Source organism: Pseudopipra pipra, chromosome 7 (assembly GCF_036250125.1).
Source record: "Pseudopipra pipra isolate bDixPip1 chromosome 7, bDixPip1.hap1, whole genome shotgun sequence".
NCBI lineage: Eukaryota > Metazoa > Chordata > Aves > Passeriformes > Pipridae > Pseudopipra > Pseudopipra pipra.
The window spans coordinates 8,285,108-8,311,346 of record NC_087555.1 but is presented as its reverse complement, the minus strand read 5'-3'; the positions used below and the strand labels follow the sequence as shown (position 1 = coordinate 8,311,346).

Below are 26,239 nucleotides of genomic sequence, written 5' to 3'. Positions count from 1 at the left end.
AGAGAAGAACTTCCCGTATTTCCTCTGATGTCTACTAACAATACTCAGTAAACACAGACATCAACTTACCCGCTGATCACCACCTTCTCTGCGAGGATCAAGCTTTTTTGCAAAGTGTCTCAAATTATCGTAGTTATGGAAATTGCACAAAGAAACCAGATCCTGTAAATATTTAGAGACCATTCATTATTATCTGCATATGATAGCCAAGTGCATATGAGATAACAATACTACTACTAATGTTTTACATCATATCCTAGCAACTTAAGCCAGCAATAAGTTTATTTAATAAATCAGTATCAATGTCCATAAGGCCCTTTGAATGTAACATAATTACACTGTAAAGTTCTAATAACACCTTAAAACTCCTTCTTAAACAAGTAACAATTTGCAAAATATCTATTTTAATACCTTTCTATTCCAGCTGTATAGAACACTTCAGGAACAGAAAGAATAGCCTGGGCTAGTCTAGTACATCAAACTTCAATCAAAAGGATGAAACAAGAAAACATGACATAATGGATTCTAATTCAGTTTGAATTACAGCATGAAAGGTTATAATTACAAAACTTGGCTATGCTGTTCTATTTTTAAAAGTGAATGTTACATTCACGTTACCTGTACACCATGATCATGAATCAGTTTTTAGGTCTCATTACCACACACATAAATGCAGTAAATCCTGTTGTTCTATGATTTTATAGTGAAGTTAATTTGTATGAATGTTAGATAAATAGAAGCATGAAAAGTCTTAACTGCTGCTCAACCTCCCATTTATAATTACATAATTGGTACTACAAGGTACTTTTCAGGAGAAAAGAAACAAGGAAGAAAACATTTTTCACATTCTCCTCTCCCACAAAACATCTTTATTAATCATTACATAGTACTCTACAAAATCTCCCCTGCTTCTAATGCTGCTATCAACAGACTATCCACAGCCCTTTCACTGGCAAGAGATGAAGCTAGGAAGAGCTTGCCCAACAGCTGGGTCTGATCTATAAAGACATCTTTTATGTCAGATGGTTTACAAAAATCAGTTTAAAAATACATCAGAATGGCAATATTTCATTACAGCCTTCTTCTTTTATTGCAAAGAAATAAGAGTTGCATTTGCAGCGTTTTGCAAATTGTTCACTTTATGACAGGAGAGAGGAAAAAAAGTCTCTAGAGCTCTACAGTTTCTAATACTGTATACAAGAGACCAGCACTTTCATTACTTCATGAACTGTTCCTTTTCAAAGCTTTTCCACAATAGATTTCTCTAGTGTTTTTGGCATCATATTTCCTTAATGGTCACTGAATTCAAGTGCTATTTATTACTAAAACGCAAATGTGTATTCTTGGATTTCCAGCCTTGAACCAGATGAAACTTGCTATGTAGGGAAGAATCACAAATCACTATTTAATTCACTTAGACCTCAGCTATGCTAACTGAAGCTCAATAAACATCAGCTGCAAAAGGAAAAAAAAAACCACAAAAACCCCCAAAGGCAATGCAGCTTACATGACAAAAGTGAATTCCTTTAACACTGTTGCCCATCTTGTCCAAAGGAGGTGACCAGCACATCAAGCCCATGACATTAGGAACAACCAGAAGAATCCCACCAGCAACTCCAGATTTTGCAGGAAGACCAACCTATAGAATAGAGAATTACTGGCCTCTGCAAACATTCTTCACTATTATAACACAATGCATTACCATTTCACTGAAGTTTATTATTCAGTATTTATAAAACATGGATCTGGAAAGCACTTAAAGCTGGGAAAGCATTATTACTTATCTCTTTTTAGACAGACAATAACCTGAAGCAGAGTTGTGGCAATCCAAGGTACACAATCATAAAACTATTTGCTGTCAGGAATACAGTGAGTCAGTAATACAGTGAAAAAGGATAATTTAAATCTATTATAAAAAAGCAATTACGACTAAGCAGTAGTGCACAAGTGTATCTCTCATGAACAGCTTGCAACGATGTAGTAGCACAAAGCCGTATAAATTTTTAAAAATCTTGACTGGAAAAGGTAAAAAACAAAACCACAAGAAAACTGAAGAGTCTGTCTATGAAATCACACAATAACCTACTTATTTACAAGCTGGACAAAGGCATTACTTTTTTCCCAATAGGAATTAACATCCTTGTAGCTCTCTAAGCAGTAACTTTCAGGTCACACAAAGCATCATAATCAGTTTTACATGGATGAACGAAACAAAACAAAACGCTGAGAGCACAAATAAGGTACAGTCCATCTTGAAATACTTACATGTAAGGAACATACTGCTGGAAAACAGAAGCATGGTACGTGTGCTCTGTGTGACAGACACTTTTACAACATGTAAGGACAATTTATGAGCCTGAGTTAGTGAAGAAAAAGCCAACTGTCTGCAAATGCTTTCTGCTACCTTTTACTCCCATGTAGCAGGATTTCTTCAGTTATGTTTTCAGTTACACCTGCATCATGACCTGCTTCTCCCTTGAACAGCCCTTCCTAGTGAAGAGTATTTATGTTCTGACATGAAAAGGATTCCCAATTGTGAAGTGGCAGAATGCTATAAGGTATGTGATATTAGTCATGCCATGAATCCTAGGTGAGATTCTCCCTTTTGGTGTGCTCACTTTCTAAACAATTCCTGGAACACGGAAAACAGTTGCAGAGATTTATCTTCCTGGTCAGCTATAATTAATATCTGAAAACTACTTACATGGAAGGCAAACTGCCCTGAAAAGTCATACATGCCACAGGAATGCATTAAGCTCAAGGTATTCCGGACTGCTTCAGGACTCAGCACTCTTTCACCAGTGATTGGGCAAAAGCCACCGTTAGCCAGAGTTGCTGCCATCACACTTGCTGATTCACATGTTACTTCTATTGAGCAAAGCTTATGAAAAAGAAATAGAGATTATAAGCACTGATACTTCTAGCACAGTAAGGCCAACTACTGCAGGATCAACAATATGTCTCTACACAAATAACATCTCAAAATCACCTGCAGCATAACATTTGTTACAGATGACACTAAAAGCATCAATTAATACAGTCTGAATCTTTCTACTATAAAGATCCCAGCGACAGTGTTTGTAAGCCCTCTCAAAAGTTTGGGACAGTATTTTTATGGGTTAGTGTCTCTGCTTGATTCCTCCCCCCACCCCCCTTATGTTCCTTTGAGAGGACGAGGTCTGTAAAACAATCTCAGTATTTTGCATCTGCTTAAATGTCAAAGCCACAGAACGACTGGTTTTTTTCAATTTGAGCTCATTCTGTGTGGGTTTTTTTTTTTTAAAAAGCCTTAGAAGATCCCACACATTATTAGAAGTACATTTTAAAGCTGCAAATTCTAGCACATGCAAGTCTTAATGCCAGCACTTCCTGCTGATGCAGCCTTATTTCACCTTTCTCATATATGCTTTTTTATATAGTAATGATACAACCACACAATAGTTTTTCCCAGGATCCCTGCTTCAGTACAGACTATACATACTTTGGTGACACATCAGGAAATGTGATATGATGCCATCACCTGATGCTGCCTCATTTCTGCAGAAACCAAAAGATAAGTTGGTTTCAACCTGAAGCTGAAATGCTGCTCTAAAAAAGTAAACAAACTAATGCTTGTATTCTTGCTTTTGCCAAACAGTCATTACATGATACTTCATGAAGTTACCTAAGCCACGTTTGCATGAGTAGTTACTACCTGGAATTCTTATTTTCCGGGTGCCAAACTCAATACATCCTAGTCCAATCAACTGGAGTTGCAAATCAAGAGATTGTCAGAGACGCATCTAAAATGGCAACTGTGTTTTAAACATATGAAGTATTACATAATATCACCTACTTTGAAAAAAAAAAATTCTTTCTAGGTTCTCAGTTTAAGCACCTGCATTTTGTACCTTGTTTCTCTAAACTGAGAATAATCCATCCTCACTTTACAGAGATAATAAACAAATAAGTTTATTCCTGTTCAGAAAGTTCCCAGTTACACAAGGGATGAAGGAGTATTACAGAAAACCCAAAGAAAGAAATAACTAGACTTTTAAGTAGAATCTGAGTGTTGGAAAGTTAGTCTTGTACCATAACAAGAAAACAGAAATGCCGCTCGTGTATGAGCTACCCTTTTTGGGACTTTTCAAGGGAAACAGAGAGAATGACACACAATCATTAAATTAGAGATCAGAATGCACAAAAATGAGGCCAAATTAAATACATCAGACAAGTTAGCTTTAGCATTTCTTAACTTATGAATAGCTTTGTCTCAGAAGCATATCAGGTCTTGAGGCAGTGGGATACGAAGCATTTAAAAAGCATGTTTAAACAGTAAATTCAAATAAATATCGGTTCAAATATCAAATTCAAATACTGGTTTTGTTCTGTCAGAAGGGAAGTTCAGAGTAGACTATTAGCTTGTACCTAGTTTCTACCTCAACAAGAAGTCAACTACAGTTAATCACACACATCTTACTTCATAAACAATCATCCATCTGATCTAAAGATAAGAGCAGGTGCATGCCAATAGAAAAAACTCAGACAAAATTTGCATTTTGAAAATAATGGTTTATACTTTGCATAAGTAAGAGCAAGTCTCTGAGTCAAAAACAGATTCATTTTGAGAACTGAACTCTTTATTTTTTAAACTCTCCCAAATGAGCTGAATCAGTTACACAACTTGAACTGCCTCCTGAGAACTCTATACAGCAGAGCTAACTGAGTTGGGAATGTTTTAACATTAGGAAACCCTCACTCAGGAAATACCTCGCACTTGCCAAGTTCTCATTTTGTGACAGTTGCAAATAACTTGCTGAAAGTGAAAATGAAAAAAAAAACCAGAGGAGGGCAGAATACATGGGACACGGCTATTTTACTGGTAACCACTGAATAAACAAAAAGGAGGAGATACTTATATTACTTCACTTGTAACACTAGGCTTGAGCTTACAAAAGAACATGCATTCTTCAGTTACACAGAGTTTAAAATACTTCGCAGTACTGTAAGAAGCAGCAACCCGAAGAAGCAGAAATGTTTTGTCAAACTCACTGAAGTAATACAAGACATTTTAAGCCTCTACCTATCAGCCTTTTAAAGATTGTTGCTAGTTTCCATCAGCAATAAAGACATCTAAGTACATCCCTTAAGCAAAAGCAAATCTGGATACATCAAACATACATCATTCATTTCCAGAGTCTAACAGAAGCTGACAAGTTTAAGTCATTAAAACCTTCACATCTAGGCACAAATCAGTTTTTACTGCTTATATTAGCAATTCTAAGTCTACAGTCAATCTCAATTTTAAAGTCAGTTACCTGAAAATAGAAGTCTAGTATAGCAACCATATCCGTGCCTTCAGGAAAGCACTGAGGAAGAAAAATAAAGAGTCTTTAGGTAAAATTATTATTTTTTTACAATATTGCTTTTAGAAAAACATAAATTAAGCTATATTTTTCAGCATACTAAGCATTAGGCATATTTTAAAATAAATATTTAAATGCAACAAATAGAAATATTTAATCAAATCACATTTTAAATAAGTGCAGTGAAATCAATAAGTTAGGTATTAAAATATTTTTCAGTACAGCTTTTAACATCTTCAAATCAGTAAACTGAAAAATGGAACTAAGAGTTTTATAAAGTCATCTGGACAGCACAGATTATGCATTTTACAACAAAGAAATTAACATGGCTATGATAAAAAAAAAGTTTAGAGGTATTCTATCAAAATTACATAAGAATCACACTCTAAATGACAGCATTTTGAATAACAGTGAGAAAACATATACAGTATTAATTTGTGCCATACTGTACATCAAATAAATTAAAAATCTTCACAGACTATGAAGAAACCCCCACAGAGTCTTCAAATCACATTTAAAAGAGATATCAACCTTTTTTTCTTTCAAGTAATAGCCAATTGCAAAGTTTCTATCTCCACTCTCTCTTTCAGACTGGAACCTAAAAACAAACAAACAAAAAAAAACAAACAAAAAACCAAATAAACACAAGGCAACATGTCAATCTTGAGTTATGCATAATGTCATTTACGTCTGAACACAAATATTCTACTAATGGGACAGAAGTTCCATAGATGCTCATCCCAGTTCACCCAGATGGAATGAATTAGCCTTGACATGCAAATACACACAGTAGTGGTGACCTACACATACATAAAGGAGATAAGACTTGGAGATAAGGCAAAGAAGGGTAAGATCCTACTCTTGGAAGCCTTTCTAGATAGCCCATAGTGGAATGAAACATCCCACATTGAGATAAAGTGAGAGGGTCATTCCCTGAGAACTCTGACCAAACCAGAGGAATCTGGGGATCAAGAGGCAGCTCAGACAATGATCAGACTGAGGGCTGCACACTTTATCGTGATGATTAAGGTAAGGATGTAACCTAAAGGAGGAATACGTACGACACAAGGATAAGTAATTCTCTCCTGCCTGGTTCCTTCCATGGTACATACCTTTTACAGGAACAAAGTTCAGGAAAAACACTAGTTATCTCATTCTGTTTCTCTGCACCTGCATGCCAGCTGACATAGAAGCAACTCTATGTGGAATCTTCTCCATTTTCCCTGTGCTGCCTCAAAAAGCTCTTGAGATTTCTGGAATGCTATACACTAATTTTATAAGGGAACTGTTTGTTTGAGAAAAGCATTTAAATATGCAAAATAAAAAACCAGAACGAGTGCCAGTTGTATGAACTACGCTTTCTAAAACATTTGATATGCAGCTATCAACATGCAGGGTTTAATTTTTAATACGAATGCCAGGAAGAGAAGAGTTGCACTTACAGCTCTCACTGCCATAGCACCAACTGAGCACTAAGACAGAATAACGACAGTTCAAAGAGGTAACCAAAAATTTTAGGTGAAATTTAGCCACACTGATGTCAGAGACATGCACAACTTTAGTTGTAAATTTTAAGCCAAGGATATTAGGGATGAAATGCTGATTCAATGTAAATAATTGAACTTATACCAATTATCAGTTAAAGCACTTTCCGCCCAACTTCATTAAGTAAATAAAAAATACTTACGTAGCATTACTGAATCCAACATACTCATTACCAGCCATTTTATTCATGAACTGCATCACCTGTTAGAGACAAAGAGGGGGAAAAGCATGCTAACATCTTTACACAGTAAAAAGTTATGAACTTTCAACCCAGCCTTACCCCAAAATCTTGTAACACGATTTTACAGATGCAATCCAAATCACTAAATGTTTAAACAACCAAGTGCAGCTACAAAGACAAAACATATATTACTAATATTTCACTTGCAATTCCCTCACCATGTTTAAACTTTTATCACTGAACTTAATTAAAAAAGGAATGTTGTAACATTAACTTACGTAGTCAAATTTTTCTGCATTATTTGCTCCTTGCTGCAAGAAAAGAAAAAATAATTTACAAAAATTGTTAACATAAGAAAGAAGTTAGTTCACTTAACAGTATTAGGATTTTAATGCACATAACTAAGGTATGAGGCTAATTAAGAATAACAATCATTTCATATATTAATGAAAAAATTAAAGTGTTAGGTAAGTAAATCTTTAATTATCATTTAAATAATCCTATAAGAGTCTTATCAAATACCTGTATGTTGGAAATTAATTTAAACTGAGAAAGGTATGCTTTACTTTAAGTGCTCTCTATTCAATTTTATGTGCTTAGCATAAGCAAATGCAGTAGCTAAAGCAAAAAATACAAAAGTAACTACAGTCAAGCTAATTACAGTAAAAATACTAACATTTTACAGGTTAGTAATCCAAAGGTATTCTCATACTACCAACAGAGCTGAGCATAGGGAGGTTCAGGCTACTGAAATTAAAATATTTCCATGGCTAGTGCCCATACTTAGAATTTAGATTAAAGACTTAAAAGAAAGTGTTATCCCTTACTAAGAAAATAATTGCACTTAATAAAAAATATCTGATTAATGTCCTACCTATCAAAAACTGTTTAACAGCTGGAAAAACAGAATCTCACAACATAGGGCATATCATTGTGCTAACAATGTACAGGAAAATCTAAATCCAACTTAATAGGGATAGTTTGTTGGTTTGTTTTTTCAGGGAGGATAAGGGGTGTTACTTTAGGGCTTTTTTCTGCCCTCTCATTTAAGAACATCCTCCAATTTAGCAGTTGCCAGTTAAAGATGTATTAATTCTTTAGAGGGCTCTGATGGGTGACCTTTCAGAAATTTCGACAGGAAGAGATTGAAAGAGGAGTGGGAGGTAAAAAATAGTGCAAGGTCTGTTGGGGGGACTTCTTAATTTTTTTAAGTAGCCAAGTAGAATTTTTTGAAGAAGTTTAAAAAATAGTGGCACCACATACACAAATGGAAACAACGTATCTGGAGAAGATGTTTTAATACATAATTTTAATATTAAAGATACTCTATTTAGAATAACAAAACTCTAACAAATCTCAAACAATTCAAGACACTACTTGCACTGCGTTTAGTGTGGGGACGGAGAAGGCAGTGGAAAAACGGGAGCTTCATATCAACCAGTTATTTTACTTAATGAAATGCATAAAGCCAGTCTTATTTCCCACTCTGTATGTGGAATTAAGGTGTTGCAGATAATCTCTGAAGCCCATGCATCAGCTCATCTACCAGAGGATGTGCAGCCATACACGTACAATCACTAGTGAAAGGAACACCACAGTTTTGTCAGAGTTATGTGCCAGTGGTTGCCTTAGGCTAAGAGGCTAATAACCTTATTCTTAAAAGGCAATAATCTCTAGCTAATTTGCAATAAGATGAAAAAAAATCATGATACATTTCATCAAAATGTTCCTGTATAATATACCAGAACACAAGTCTTAAAAATTTAACTCCAAATCTGTTCAATGAAAAATAATTAAAAGAAGAAATTACCAACTTCATTGAACTGTTGCAGTTGTCAAAATATTCCATAGATCCTAATGCTGTAAAATATGTAACAACATTTAAACCACAAAAACCTTTTCAACCTTTCAAATGCACAATGAACATCTTTTTCTGGGAAAGTGGGTCAGCATTAGTTATGGGATGCTGCATTGATAATTGTATGGTTAGACATGTATAATAAATTGAAACAAGTTCTTTTGTTAAAAAAAAAGGAAGAGGGAGAAAGGGATCATGCTTTCTGAAAAAATATAAATGCATAATACTTCACTTTTTTGTTTTGCCCAGTTGAAAAAAATTCCCCTCAACAAAAACCTAGCTTTACCAGCAGCACACAAAATTGGTGGGCAAAAAGACTCAATGCAAACTTTTTCCACATGAACTCTTTATAAAAAAGGTTCCTTTTAAAGTTTACAACTAAAGTCACAGTTTGGGAAGAAAATCTTCAGTATATTAACTCAGGCAATGCGTTCTTAGTCCTTGATGTTCCACACACTTGTATAGGTATTTTATATCAAACACAAAAGCATTGTTACTGAAATTAGACTGCTCAAACACCTAAATTATTTGCCAAAGCAATCACATGATCACGACTTCAGTAGATTTACTACAACGTGTAACTGAAATAGAAAACTCTGCTTCCATACACGCCATGACTAAAAACCCAACATATTAGTTTCCCTCTTTCAGCAGCCTCCTAAAAAGCTGAAGAGACAGTGGCAACACACATTCTATAATTAACATTCAAGTGCAAATATAAAATCCTAACATTCAGAATACTGAGCAGCTTTTCCAGAATAATTTAAACAAACATGAGAGACAAGAAAACTTCTGTCCTTCCCACAAGTGCTTCTTATTTTTTTGCTTGACTCTATAAACCTCTGAGGTTGGGGGCACTGTGACAATATTTCTTAAAAAGCATTTTTTAAGTTCAGATGCAATTCACCTGTCCAAAACATCAATGAAAACATTCCATGCACTAACTCCACAAACACTCTGTACATTTACTGGAACATATGTCCATATACACACTTACTTATACATGCTCGTGTGTATATACATATGAAAAAACATTCCTAAATGAATATAAAATTAAATTTAGAATGTTAAGATTGAAGCAGTTTGATAGTCAGAAAATTCAAACTTGCAGAAGACAGCTCAGTACAATTTTGTAAACACTTCAAATACCAATGGACACTATGGTTGTCGATCATAAATTTGAATTTTTTGACTGTGTCAGGTTTTAGTGATCTTCCCTTTTTTCCCTAAAAAACCCCAAGCTACTTGCACTGTATTATTTGTATTTTTACTAGGAAAATATAAACAGTTGTAAAGGCTGCATGCCTACGTAGAAGAGAGACCCACAGATACTTATCAGAGCTTGCAGTAACAAAATTAGGCAATATTTATTAGAAAAGTAGTTAACATTAGCCACTTTTCATTGATCAATATTCAGTGTTTACATGATTAGGCCACATAAGCTCTTACTATCTGTCTCTTTTAAGTAATTTTTCAATTTTGAATCTAAGCAAAATTAATAGAAACATCTTGATCATGAGAAGTTTATAATCTTCTAATAACACAAAATTATTTAAAAATTCATTTCTGGAATCTTTAAAGCCAAATTTATAATCGTACACTATACTGTGATGAAAACATCTAGAAACAGAAAATCATAATACTATGTCAGAGTGTAAGAAAACTGTTTTATATTTGTGCACTTTTCATTCAATTATCAATGTCTTTATTTCAGCTTTCTGTACTTCAACGCACTTTCTAAATTTCATTTGTTAATGTGGTTCTGTTCTGTGAGAACCGGTGCCTTGGCTGTTTAGTGCACTATTTTCAGCTCTGAAATAAGTACTTGAGAGTACACTGCCACAGACAGCATTTGACCCACTAAGACCAATACTATAACTATTTCAAATACATATAAAAATTATTTTTGTGTCCTTCACTTATGGGCGCATGTGACCACTGAATACATGTAATTCACAGTGTCTATCGCACAGTCTATTGCAAATAACACCCAGTACACTTGAGTTACAATAAAAAGCAAGTGCAGAATAACGTGGACGTGTGTTCTATCCAAAATAAGTTACTCCAAGAAAATTAATAGCCCAGGAAGAGAGGATACATCACCAAAATAAGGACAAGTATCTGGCAGAGAAGATCACAACGCCGACACATGTTTTAAAAGTGGTATGTACATACATTCACACATCAGTCTATCAGGAAGGATAACTGGAGTGGTAGCACAGAGCAATTAAGCTAAATCAGTACTATTTATTGTAACTATAATAAACCCAATAAACCATGCCTTTTCCCACCCCTCAAGTATTAGACTAACTGCACAGATTTCCTAATAACTGAATCCTGACAGCAAACAGATGCTCAGCACAGCTAGTCAGGTTTTTTCCACCACTCCTTGACTCATTTGTTTTATGACTTATTAGGATATGCAGAAAGTTCTTAAAGTGTATTGCATACGCCTCTATGTTTTATACAAAAACAAAGCTCCCATTGAATTAAGGGTTTTTTTAGGGTCAGCAACACCGGTATTTTCATTTTCTCATACACCAAATTTTTGCAAGGACTATGAATATCGCTGTCCTACCCCCAACATGTCTAAATGCTTCCCACCTTAATTCAAGACCACAGAACACTTCCCTTCACGGAGCATTCAAATGTCTACAACTGCCTGTGTAGGGTCCTATGTGTGGCTGTCAGCACTTGAGGATTTACAGATGCTTTATGGGCCTGAATCTTTGCTGTTAGATTAGGAAAACTTTTATCTACAGATGGAATGTGAAAACATACAATAAAAATGACTTATGATTAATCACTTGTCCTCTGGAGATTCCTTCCACAGCCATCTGCCTTCTTCCACATATGTCACTCTGAACCCTTCCTCTTCCTCTCACCCACACTTCTCACGTGCCAGTCAGTAAAGGTAATGTGGAAGTGGCAATCACTGACACAACCACTGGACACAACCACACCATGCCTGGGATTGACAAGCTTTGAGAACTGAGTCTAAGATTTAAGAAAAAATAACAGATCAAAGCAGTAAAATCTATCCATGCTACAGGCAATAAAGGATTTTCCCAGTCAACGTGATGTGCAAAAAGCTGCACTGAATCTGTACTAAATTTGTATAGGAGCTGAATCATCTTCTTTTGAGCACCTGTATTTCCTTGGAGACGTGGAAGAATTTACCATTTTATCAAATATCACTCTTCCACAAACTCCTGTAATTGCCATTACAATTTTCTTTTGATAACAACTATCTGAAAATTGTTGTAACTATGTCATTTATATAACTAGTAATAAAGGCAAATGGCTGTACGACTATCAACAAGAGAAAAAGGTCCTTAGGGGGGTTTTAAATTTCATTTTATTAAAAGTGACCCACAGGATGTCCTTTTGCTAATGCATTTTTATTGTAGATCCATGCTTTAAACTGCTAGAACAGTCTGTGGAGTATAATGCAAGTAATAATAAGAACAGGGCCATGAGTTAAGGCACCAAAACATAAATACATCATAGCCCCAAACATTTAAGCTGGCAGAAACATGATACAGTCATGCCTAAGTAACTCAAACAAATGTACAATTTAACATGCACATACCCTTAAATTATTTATTATTATGAATAGCAAGGACTAAATGTAACCTCACAATTTAGGTCCATACTCTGTTCCAAGGTGCATATACCAAACTCTTATGGCAGTCAGAACCGGGTATGTGATGCCAAGAGCCCTTTTTTCCCCTAAAATGTTAACATATTACATGTTAACATATTCTGACAGAGAGATTACTCCAAGCATCACCTCTTATCCATAAATAATCATAATCTGTGTCAGTCTCTTAGGACAGCTGTGTGCAAGATCACAGTATACCCACAGCTCCTAAATTCAGTAAAACAATGTACTGTCAGTACAATGTAAATTTTGAAAGACTTCTAAGATCAATTTCTCAGACAGAGATAAAATAATGAATCTCAAAGGAGATAAAAGCATTCTTAACCATCAAATAACAGCAACAATCTCTCCATAGCTATCAACATGCTAACATTAGATGAATCTGTCATACACAGTGAATTCAATCATGTTTCATCTCTTAATTTTCTTGGACTCTAAGAGCCATACACAGTCTTCAAGACATATAAGTAGCACCTTAAATAAAGAGAATGAACATAGAGGAATTGAGGGCAAAACATGAGTTAATGAAGCCACCTTTTTCAGAAAAACATTTGGTATTAGATGAAATATAAAGGTGAGTTACTTAAATCACTGGTTAGTAGGAATACTGTTAACTTGTAGATTATAAAGAAGTTACTTCACAAAAAATACAACTATTAAGTAATTTTGTACCTGTGACCCTCCACGTAATTTTCTTCAGAATATGTTTAGCTTGGTTAGTTATTCAAATGATAAATAGTATCTTAGTGAAAGCAGTACATAAAATAATCTGCATTTTAATCACACTAAAAACAAATAATGGAGTGTGATAAGTAAGATATGCGTCCACTAGACGTGCAGCTACTACATGCAAAAATGTTAGTGCAATGCAACACTCTTAATAAGAACATTACAGAAAAAAAAGATTAAAAAAAAATACAGCAAAACCAATCCCCCAACCTTCTAACAAATATCACAATGGCATGCAGTAAACAAATCCGTGTTATATATTCAGGAGTACACCATTTATCAAGAACTACGTGCCTTCCACAAGAGGCACATGCTTGTGTTTTGCCTTATGATCAGTAGGGCATGTTGTAGTTGGACTAACATTTTGACACTTCAGACAAATGTGTTAAGTCATATTTTAAAATTCACTGTTATCCAAGTGAATTTCAATGCTCAGTCAACCTTCAAAAAATATTAAATGTGAATAAATTTACCTGTCATACTTAAGGCCATTTTCTTTCTCCTACAGCTATTAAAGATAAATGTCTTTAAGCAGGAGTTCTTACACCTTCTTTAAATATAAAATAACAGAAAATCATGATCTAAGTAATTTTAAAACCAACAATTTGGAAATAGGAGGTAGGAAATACACTGTAACTAATGGGCTTTGAAACGTAATAAGAAAAAGGTTGTAAACAAGATTTTTCGACCTCTGAAGTAACAGTATTAAGTTTATTACTTAAAAACTCCAGGGGACTGACATGTTCCCCACAACTCTATGCAGGTACCCATAGAAAAAGAAATATTTTTTGTACCTGTGGCTACCAAAAAAGGCAGAAAATATAAGTAAAGTATCTGGTAAACATTAGCATTATATGAAGTTTATACCATTAACAATTTCAAGGCATAAATACAGCTATTCTATGGAAAAAATAAAATGCAGCATTCCAAAAGTCTCAAGATCATGGACTGAAGATGTTAAGTCATTATTCAGCCATGATTTACTCAGCAAAATATGAGTAACTGTTTCCAAACACTCTTATTTTAAGAAAGTACATTTACATCGCAACAGCAACCATGTAACACAGAAGGTAAACATAATTTAGTTGCACAGTATGTTAACAGCACACAAATTCAATATTAAGGCTGACATTCAGACACAGCGACACTGCTCCTGTACAGCATCTTCCATTTCTTCTGCACAGCAAGAAATACTCTCGTAACTTTATGTTATATGAGAGCATTAGACATTACAAAAGATATTTCTGAGTGCTATAAAATATATTCCTGAGGAATATACTTCCACAGCATTCAACAAGAATGAGTCAATACTCTCAAGAGACTATCACAAGTTGTGCAGCTAAAGAACAAAATCAAAACATTACCACTAAGGAAGAAGAGACTCTTTCAGCTGCACTGTTGCATTTTAAAAACTACTAGTCTAACATTGCACTTGTTTGGGCTACTATTTCCAAAATACCAGAGCTTGTCTACCTGCCAATGAGTAAACTTCCATCAGACATTGCAGACAAAAATTGCAAACAGTTCATAATCTGTAAAGATACTTTCTCTACATTCTGTTAAAATACTCCAAGAGAAACTAAAAATTAACTTTTTACCTTGATTAAAGATGTGATCACAATTGCTCCAGCATTCACCATAGGGTTATGAGGCCTGTCTGTGAAGTAAAGTTTTCAATTATAAATATATTCGAAGACATGTTTGTCAAACAAAACCAGTCAAGCGTTTAAGTGAAAAATTATTCTACATTCAAGTATGACTTAAAGCTATTATTACAGAACAGTTTTATATAATCCTAAATTATTAAAAAATCCTGTAATCCAACACTACACACAATTTTTTGTAATTCTGAGCAATTTTACAGCTGAGAGCACACTAAGCCTTATGCTACTTCACCAACCAGTAAGTTATTCCGTCTGGTATAATTTCTTTTCTTGAGAATTATGAACCTTTTCCAGTGTCCTAAGTCTGCAACAAGTGGAACAACCCCTACAAGACTTTCCAATTTTTCTCCCAAGTTACCAAATCTCAGTGATTTTAACAGTGTTCAAACAGGTCCTTTAAAAAACAAACAAAATACATTTCTCGAATTTCCTTATTGCTGTACATGATTGTTTCTAAGAATCAGGGGGTTCTGCTGGCAGCTTCTGAAATGTAAATAACAATTTACTCATCCTCACTAGGACTTCACTTACTTCATGGCTGACTTGCATATACCTGCTATATTTAAGTTTTCCTTTTTATCACTGACCTCCATATCAACAGTATCTTGGCATTCCCAAGTCATTCTTGGCTGCACATGTGAATGAATCACCTTCTTTTTCATCTTTTTCCAAAAACACATTCCTTATCAACTGTCTTACTTTTCCTAAATATAACATCTACCTCCTACACTCACCTTTTCCTTTTTAACTAACATTTCTGCTCTGCCTTTTATCTAGAATGTTGACTTTTGAGCATTCTGGTGTCTGAAAACCTCAACCAATTCTCAATACATTAATATCATGAGAGGTTTGAATTCTTTTTTTGCTGTTAACTTTATCTCCAAATTTGAATAAAAATACTAATTTAAAAACTGCACAAAAAGTGTTCCATATTTTTATGTATGATACACATGTACATTAAAAGGAACTTCAGATGATTGGTTTTTTGGAGATTAGTTTGATATTCACAGCATACACACACATTTGCCCAGGAACATTATGCTGCTCATGGTCAATGGCCCGTAGCCACCTATGACTATCAGATAACCTTCAAAAACTAATCATCAAGTTCCTCTTGGTATTTTTCAGAAAGTCAATATTAAAAGCAATTTACAAATAAACCTAGTTATTCTATTAGTGGAAATATAAGACTAATACTTTCTGTCAGAAAAAGTGAAGCTCCGCTAAAACACAAATTTATTGTCTAGATACTATTTTTAAAGTTGTTAGTGCCATTCCTTATCTCCAAAAAACAGACTCACAAATTGTGAGTACAATTTAATTTGATTGTACTTAAGATCCACCTACACCAAACATCCTGTTCTACTATACTGTACTAATACAAGTTACTAACTAGGGTCAAATATATTTGACTTTTTGACTTAAAACCAGATTCTCAGTAAGAAAGATGTAACACTTCCATAGCTCCTTAAGGACCAGAAACCTGAGCACTAGTAGAAGACAGTACAAATTAAAATGACCACTCACAGCATCACAAACTGATGGTCAGAAGGGACATCTTTAACTGGGACATCTGGAGCTCATCTCCTCCACCCTCCCACTCAATGCAAGGCTATTGCCAAGGTTACATCAGGTCAGTCACACCTTTATCTGAGTCTTGAAAACCAACAAATGTGGCAAATTCTCTACCTCTCCAGCAATTCTGTTCATTCTAGAGGACAAGTTTACCCTACTATCCAATCTGCACTTCCAAAGCTACAGCATGGGGCCACTGGTCCTTGTTACAGCAGCTGCCCCTACTAAGACGAGTTACAGAAGTCCCCCTCTTTGCAATTGCTCCTCAGGAGTTTTAAGAGGCTTCCAGGGGAGGCCTTAAACCTCCCCTTCCAACTGGCTCCTTGGGAGTTACGTGAGCCCTGGACTGCACAGCACTGGCAGCTCTCCACTGGGGCCTTCCGCAGCATTTCAAGGTTCTCCTTGAACTGGGGATCCCAGCTCTGGACACAGCCCAACACAGCACGGGCTCATGCATGATCAGAACACACTGTGACCCTCGTTTCTTGCTCTAGCAATGCTTTTCTTTATAGCTTCCCCTCATCAAGGTATCACTCTAGTTCATAAACACAGTAATGACCTCACCACACCCAGCCCATTCTAAAAGCATTTTTAGAAATCTTTTGCTCTTGATTCTTCTGCACATCTGTATGGCTTCTATCTGCTGCACAGTAAAAAGAAAAAAAACAAACCACCAAAATCCGCGCTATCTGTATATTTGAATAAAAAGGATGTGCAATGTTTATTTAGCATTCAGCAACTCAAAAGCTTATCAATGTGGCATGTCCACATACAAAATACACCTTCAGAAACTCTGTTGCATCTCATTTCTTTGAAGATGTCACCACTTACCTTCAATGTCACAAGGCATTCTTGGGTTACATTCTCCTCTACTCTGAAGATTCCTGTCTGTCACTGCTTGACATCTCAAGCTACATATATTTGTCCTGGTCACTTTACAACTAACACATCTCCATGTGCTGCCCACACATGAAGAAAGACAAGAACCTTCTGATAAAACAAAACATGGACTTTCGTGAACGTGCTTCTGAAATGAAGCTCTGTGTTGTTCCCCTCTTGATGAGTCAGCAAAGAACATCACTGTGGGAGCCTTCACAGCTGAAGGTACAGCACTCTGGCTCACCACACATTAACAAAAGCTGTTCTTTGAGGGTCTTTCCTACTGCTGCACAACACCAGCACATCACAGAGCTGAAAAGGACACCTTCCACTAACCCACTGCTGCCTCTTCTAAGCAGAAAAAAGCCTGTCAGGGTATCCAGATCCCAGGAAAGCAGTTTTCACTATTATCTGCATAGCACCAAATACCACCCAAATGCTTTCCACAGCTATACAGATACCTGTAACTGACAGAAAACATATCTTGCCAAAACAGCTACAGGCCTCCTAGAGAGGTGATTGATGCCCCAGCCTGTCATTGTCTAAGACACACTTGGACAATGGCCTTAATAGGGAATTGCTGTAGGTCCCTTCCAACTGCAATATTCTATTTCACAGTGAAGAACCTCTCCACAGACTTAAGATATATTGGCCTTCTCTAAGGACTAGGATGCCTAAATAAAATCTTACATTTTGAAAGATTCCTGCTAATTTCAAAGAAGATATGTCTTCCACTCCCATCAATAACACTTCCATTCTTTAAGGTAATTTTTCATCTCTTGAGGATACATAGGTTCTGACACTACATTAATTGTTAAGGAAAGTCGTACATTGGTCTACTTCTAAAGCAGCAGCAACTACTGATGTACCTCACAGTGGGTGCCATCAGCAAGAGGATTCCACATTGTACAACAACAAAGCATGAAGACTGATACTGTAGTTGCAAGTTTGCCAAAGAGGTGAACAAATTCATCCCTTAACCTTTAGAAAGAGGTAATCCGACTCTGCAAAGCTAACTGACACACTTTACTAAAACCAATCACACACACACTCTCTTATCAAATAACAAAGGCAATGATCTGCTCAGACTGAAAAAAAAGACATCTTTTACACAGCTTCTCTGCAAGTTACTTATATTGCTCTATCATCTCATTATACTTCAGAGTAAATTGATGTCTCCATCCTTAATGAAAAGCACAAGTCATAATAACTCTTTATCTTTAACTGGGATGGCCTAATTAAGTCAAGCCCTGATTCAACATGTCTCTTGCATAAACAATCCACCTAACAGCCTCTGAATAGTAAATATATTCTTCACCAATAAGGTGCTGTTTTTCCTGTAGGAAGGAGATACTTGTATAGAACAGACTTTTACACAGAGAACTCCAGTATCTTTAACAGACAGAAAAAAATATAATTTATTTAAGTTACCTAAGAAACTTCTCCACTAAACATCACTATTAAATGGTGAAAAATATGTATTTATTTAATAGTCAAAACTGCCTGACAATTAGCACAACTGCTCTGGCAACCTGCCAGGCAATTATGGCATATGCAAACTAGACCTTTTCCCTAATAAGCTCAAATTACAACACTTCTCCTCTGCCAGTTCTTCTGACCTTTTTGGTCCATCATTGGCCTTAGGCTTTTTTGTACAACTAGACTGCAGTCTTTGAGCACAGCAAGCAGAGGTTGCCACACATACACCATATGGCATTTTAATACACAGAACAGTTCATCATGGAAGCTCTAGAAATGACATGAAAATGTGTTTCTCCAATAAAAAACTTAGAGAATGCATTCCATTTTTGGTGAAGAAAACCCTTTAGCAAAATAAACAATTTCCAGGTAATCCCTCATTTAATGAGAATTCAACATTTATTACTGGACTAAGTTTCATAAATAATAATATTACTGGACTAATTCTGCAAATAATTATCACCAAGACAAGGTTTTATGTATGGACAAGGGATATTAACTGTTCATATATACACAGGTATTGTCAAGTTGCATCATGAACTTAACAGGCATAAAAAAACCTGTAAACTACTCAGTGATTATAGACAGGAAAATTATTCCTAATAATGCCTGTTTCAGACATATTTTACTATGTAAAATTTCTGATCTACTTCAGTCAACTAGAATAATCTTTTTTAAATTAACAAAAATTACTTCACTCCTCCAGAAATCTGAATTGCTGGAGGGGTCATATATTCCCTTTGATAAAACAAGTTTTGAAACTGAATACAAGGCTGCAGAAGTTTCCAAATTTCCATTGCACAGCACAGATCATACTCAAAATATAATAATAGTTTTTTGTTATAGGTTGGCATTTTTAGCTGTAATGTAAAATTGTCTTATAATATTGCCCACTCTTTCTAACTTAACTCTTGATACTAGTAAACAACGAAATGGAAGAACATCCTGTTTTAGGAATCTTCAGTGTAGTAAATATAAAAATAATAGCTTCAGAGGCATGTCTAACCAGTCTTCAAATACCTGTGTACCTTGATTACAAACATGAAATTCAACTATATCTGAATAATTAGAAAACAAATAGATTAAATATCTATACTTTTTTTTTCAATTTTCAAATCCCATCTTCAAAGTCTTTATGCATGTTCAAACTGACAAATACTCTGCATATCCAAATTTCATACATCACTTTAAATCTACAAGAAAAGTGTAATCCCTTCTTCCCTCCTCATCCGTCAATTGCAGAAACTCAGCCTCCCTTCTCCCTCTAACTGAAATATTCCTATTTATTAGACTTCTACCTTCCATTTCAGTCTTTCACTTAAGGACAGGTTAAGAGGCCATTCAGGTCAGTTCTAACATTTTTTGCTTGTGTCTACCAGCCACAGAGACACATACTTAAAAATCCAATTTTCTATCATGTGAATTAATCTTCTCTAATAATTTCATATTCATTGGTCAAACTTTCAATAATCCAAATTCTCTGTCGTATAACAGTCTTAAGAACACGCTTAAAGAATAACAGTAATGTAAAACACCACAGCCCATCAATTTATCTTCTCTCATAAGTTCAATTTCAAAAGTAGAACTAAAAAGAAGAAAATATTTATTATACTTTTACATTTTATTAAAAGAGAAAAAACCCAGAATATCTATATCAATCCAAAGGGCAATTTTCAGCACCATCAAAACTTTTTTTTATAGTAAACCTTTTGTAGCATATGAAAGACAAGTCTTCTTCACACTGTTACAACAGTGTATTCGGAAAAACAAGAAAAGCAAAAACAAGGCAGCAAAGCTTTGACAAAATACTTAATTTCCTCCTGGCAATATATTCACATGTTGGTATTTCACCACCATTTACCAGCACAATAAAAATGAAGAAATAAATTGTCAAGATATATTTTAAGTATGTAGAGATGGGTTTAATCCATAAATAAATAAATTTTATATAAAAATTATTTGCATATATGTGTAAATATATTCAATATAATAGTGTATCATTAGCATAGTAATAATATAGATATTTAAGTCAGAATTCAATACAGTCCTAGACAAAAATATCATCCAAGCCCTATGCTGTTAATTAAATATTAATTGCAATACCATGGCAACAGAAACATTGTCTGTTCTCTTACTGAGACAGATCTGCTAGAAGAAACATTTGTGTTTCAGAGATAACATCCAGTATTTCCTCTAAGGCTACATGAGTCATCCTTCTCAGATTTTTGCCATAATGTTTCCTTTTAAAATAACATATCCATACTTGAGAATTAAGACAATATTAATAATAAATAATCTAGATAAAGTACTGTAGGAGAAATTCTTGCTAAAACACTCCTGCCACAGGGGAAAAAAATAAAATAAAAACATTGTTTTGAATCAGTAGCCAAATTCCATTTAGAATAATCTGTGGGAAGATGTGTTTAATTTTGCCTTCTGGAAACTAGTCAGCTCTGGCCTTTGGCACCAGCACCTGCTTCTCAGAAGGCCAAGAAGGGAAGTGATATACATGCTTCTTAAAATCATTTTAACATCTTTGCTTCTTTCACCACCATTTTACAGAAGGTATGATTAAGGAACACATGCTACCAACTTAACCAAATAAATACAGATTTCAAATACCTGCATTATCAAAATCCTTTGGGTTTTCCTACAACTCAACAGCCAGTAAAGAGAACAGAAGCAATAAAGCATCTTTTACTAGCATTTTAAATTAGGCAAAAGGACTGTCTACCTTGCTGGTGGCAAAATATTTTGAGACACTGTCTAGTAATAAGATTTAAGAGGATACAGTAAAATGAAGAGACTGAAAAAACTGCGTAGCTTGTTTTATAATTTTCTAAAATTCAGTATTTGCATTATTATGTGTTATATATCTCTTACCATCTTCGTTCAGGAACAATTTGTTGAATCTTAGTCCACTAGGCTCTTTCCCAACATATCTGTGCACATACTCTGTGCCGAGATCATTAACAGCAATAGCATATTTCAAAGGCTTTACGCAGGACTGAAGACAAAACGGAACTTTGGTATCACCAACAGAATGCCTGGGAAAAAAACACAGATAAAGAAGTTTGAAATCTCCTGTTTGTCAGCTGTGGCAGTAGAGTATTATATGCTACATCTACTCTTCAACATACAAGGACTATTAACAAAAACACCCCAAAACCCCAAATCATGTTATTAGTAAGTAGCATTTTAAAGAACATAACAAAGAGATTTAAAGATTTTAACAACTGACTCTATAAGCCAAGCATAACAAAGTCAGTTGATAATGATTATTGCAGATGTAATTAAAAAAAAATAAGCAAATTCAGAAACAGGTCTGTACCAGGGCAAAAAACCACCTCACACCTCTAGTGCCACACTTACCCTATGCAATTGCAAACTAAATACTCAACAGGGTACAGCTGACCTGAATATAGCCACTATACATACTTATGTCTATATAAATAAAGACGAGATACAATCTGGGTTTGGAATTTGGGGACAATAATTAAATAGCTGTATTTACATCCCCTTTGATAATGGCATAGGTATTTTATAACAACTACTAAATGCTATCTTTGGGAAAGTTTACTTTCAGCATCTGTCAGACTGCACCAAAGCATGACTCATACAAGCAGCATATGCCACATCTAGAGCAAAAGGCTTCAAGCAATCACTTGTCTAACGGCAAAATCAGAAGTTTATTTGATTCTTTTCTTTGCAGAAAATGCGAGAAGGCTTCAGAGAACTCACATTATAAAAGCAAGCATTATGCAACATTAAACATAACAAAAATAAACATTATAAAAACTTTCATTGGTACATGAAATAACATCCAAAACAAAGCAAAATGCCAATTTAAAATATTCAAAAGGATGAATATATTTATTTTTAAAGTTGTTTTACTACGAATAGATTATAATTCAGACACTTAAACAGGGAGATGAAAAAAATACTTGTACAGCTCCTCCCCTAGAGATTACAGAGCATATGGCTAATTAGAAACAAACATACAGATCATAACAGATCACATTAAAATTATGCTCTCTCAGGAATGCCCCATTCACAAACTCAACACCTAAAAATTACGGTTCTCAGAACATGCAGTGCAGTACCACCACACAACCTGCAGCCCAGCAGGGACACCTGATGAGCTGATGAGCATCTGATTGTCTAGTCACAAAGGCAGACACAGAGCTCACATTACTTCTCAGCTAGATAGTGTGAGATACTCACATCTAGGCTCCTAACTGTCTCTGCTACACTGAATTACTAATAAAGAAAACAATAAAAGTAAGATTACTGACTATATCTAAGACTGACACACACTCTTTACAGGAGAAAGCTTAATAAACCTGAAAAGCAAAATCATATTTAGTTCTGTCCAGTTTCCACATCTTTTTCTTTTTAAGAGCGTGAATCTGCATTTTTTTGGTGACACATACAGATTATATAATAATGCTACAGTAAAAACATTAAAATGCAGAGAAGGAACTAACTCTTAAGAACATCACAACCTGCACAAAAAGTAATACAGCTTGATGCACAAGTACTATCAGACAAAGCTTTGATTTCCGAATTAATACATATTAATACTACAGAAGTATTGTCTCTGTCCTGTCCTTCAAATATTCCAGTAACAAAATCTAGACATTACAATATACCTCTGTCCATCGACGGTGCAAAGGGACACACCCCACAAATCAGGGCTGAACTTGGCCAGTTGTGGAATATAATCAGCAACCTATCACAGTGTGAAATAAAGACAGAGATGTAATTACAACATCCAAAATATTTAACTATATGTTAATTAAAATAAATGTCAATGGAAAGGATAACTCAGTTGTGCCTTGTGTATCCCACTAATAATCACCTGGTACATCTAAAACTTCATTACAAATTATTATATTCACAAGATCATTATCAAATAAAACATTTTTTCAAAGTAAAAATTTCAGCACAAAAATTCTAAAAGGTATTTGTGTTCTGTATTACAGCATGTTCAGGATTTTCAAATCATATAAAATTTTTGCTTTTAACAGTCTTGGATTTTTCAACTAATTTACTGAAAATAAGCACTAGAATATTTTATTTACTAACAAAGGTACTATGTTGACAATTACTTCTGTCACACAATCCAACCAGTTGTGTAGAGTTGCATAATCCTTCTACAAAGTATAGTCTCACAAATTATACAGCAGTTTTAGAGTTCATGTAGAATAAGGAACAATACTATTCTCATATTCTAAAGGTAAAACTCTACAAGACTGGTAGAGGTTGTGAGCTGTATTTCTGACCCAGTTTACAAGTTGAAGACATAACTGAACTTCCAAAACTTTCATCAAGTTATCAGTTTAACATTTTTCTAAAAATGTTAAGAAAAATCTGTCTTACTTAAAAAAATAATGTATTTGGTTAATATCAAGGAATCTATAGAAGTTTGAAGTTGAATTTATAAGTTACCTTTCCTCCAGATTGTTTTTTAGCACTTTCATATAGCTCATCAATATGGGAAGTAAACGACATAAAATCCGGAATGACAAACTTCCTCCTGAAAGCTTGAGTAAGCAACACAATATTACTTTGTACACACCTGCAAAAAGTTAAAAAAGTTTATTAATATTTTGACAATGTACTGTCAAAAGTCTACTTAGGTAGCAATTACACGTTATTTAAATAAGAACCTTCAGTCCCTTGAAGTTACATGCCTACAAGAACACGCCCTTATTAGAAAGACCTTTCAAATTTGCTGCTTTAAGTTGTATATTTTTTAAATTATTTACAATAATTTCATTGCATTCACTTTTATTCCTTTCTAATTAAATCTTTTGAAGTTTCAACTGTGAGGCTGTACTGCCAGGTACAGCCTATCTATCTGCCTTCAAGCAGCATCTCAGCTTGCAAAAGGGATCTAAGCCACCCATTTCTTAGGATCAAGCCATGTGAAGGTTATCTAACTCAGCCCTTGTCCAAAGAAGTGCTAATTTCAGAGTTAGATCGAACCTGTGAGGTTCAGGGTTGGTCTCCTAACTTCATTGTTTCACCATGAACTGAGTGAAAACAGTGCCAAGAAACAAAACTGGAATGTGATTCCACTTTAATAAGAACAAAACCCTGTGCAGAGAGTCGATAACATCTCCTAAACTAAGCAAAAGTTAACAGTGAGCAGTTCTGCAAGTATCTTGCTTCCAACTACCAGCAGTTAAGGAATCTTCGCTGCCTTTTGCCTTTTAACCCAGAACACAGTTACACTACGCCTGTCCACACCCTCTGAACATGAGCCCATCTGGGACATCCAAAAAAACGATAAAGTAAAAGGGAAAGGACTTATCTAAGACAAACAGAAGGCAAGGATGAAAACACAAGCTGAGACATGCTGAAAGTGGTGTGTCCTTGGGTGAGGGGGGGTGAGCAGGAGCAGGGGTGGGAATTGGGAGCCATTATCAGTCAGTTGAAATATGACCTGATAAAGGATGTTAACAGCCCTATTCCAGTGCAAAGAAGAGAAAGGGAGGTTTAACACCAAATAAACAGTTAACACCTTCATACCACACCTTCTGGCAGTGTTGACCAAAGCAGAAACATACCATTAGTGCACGAAAACAGGAAGTTAAGAACATCTAGGCACATGCTACAAAGGAAAACATATCCTTCCAATGAAGACTTACTCAGAAAAGTAAAAAATTAGGGAAAAATTTTTAAGGGAAATACTTTCACTCGGAACAGATATCCCAATAATACTATTATTGAAAGTTATCATCAGTTCAAAATGAATGTGCATAAAGATCAGTGAAGAGACAGAATTATCCTCCCTTTGAATCCCCCCTCTTTTTTTAAACCCTTAGTTTTAACTCCTTTGTACTTCGAGGACTTTATCCCAAATTCAACTGACAGCCATTTCAAATGCTGGTAGGCACTACTCTCCAAAACCAAAGAGAAATGTTAGAGAAGTTTCTGTTGTACATACTGTCACCTTAGAAACTGCTGTCTGTAATATGCTGCTTTGTTAGTTTATGTTAAAATTGCAACTGAGTTAGTTTTGTTGCAATTTGCGAAAAATTCTGTTTGTTTTTGCTCCCAGCAACCTTTAATTACAGTCACCTACTCCAGGTGCAAAATCCCTTTTCAAAAGTAATTAATAACGCTGATGGCAGCTAAGTGTGCAGAAGGAGTAACAACATAATATGCACTAGATTTAAACTTCAGATGCACTTCTACATTGTCTGTACCATCTGGACAACATTATGCACTCTTATAAGAAAGAAAAAAGTAGTATCTGAGGTACACCTACACCTATTAGAACAACTCAATACAAAGTGTGGAAAACAACAA

The 26,239-nt window shown here is 35.0% G+C and overlaps 1 protein-coding gene across 2 annotated transcripts in view; it reads right to left on the bottom strand.

The window, feature by feature from the left end:
* GLS (glutaminase) overlaps positions 1–26,239 on the bottom strand; it is a 63,506-nt gene that overhangs the window by 23,892 nt on the left and 13,375 nt on the right. For both annotated transcript variants that reach the window (XM_064660468.1, XM_064660469.1), the window contains exons 4-14: positions 24,371–24,500; positions 23,572–23,651; positions 21,803–21,966; positions 14,921–14,979; positions 7,350–7,382; positions 7,033–7,091; positions 5,877–5,943; positions 5,298–5,348; positions 2,705–2,881; positions 1,508–1,639; positions 70–162 (exon numbers count right to left, since the gene is read on the bottom strand). In XM_064660468.1, coding sequence (XP_064516538.1) covers positions 70–162; positions 1,508–1,639; positions 2,705–2,881; positions 5,298–5,348; positions 5,877–5,943; positions 7,033–7,091; positions 7,350–7,382; positions 14,921–14,979; positions 21,803–21,966; positions 23,572–23,651; positions 24,371–24,500 — 1,045 coding nt within the window. The remainder of the gene's footprint in view (positions 1–69; positions 163–1,507; positions 1,640–2,704; positions 2,882–5,297; positions 5,349–5,876; positions 5,944–7,032; positions 7,092–7,349; positions 7,383–14,920; positions 14,980–21,802; positions 21,967–23,571; positions 23,652–24,370; positions 24,501–26,239) is intronic.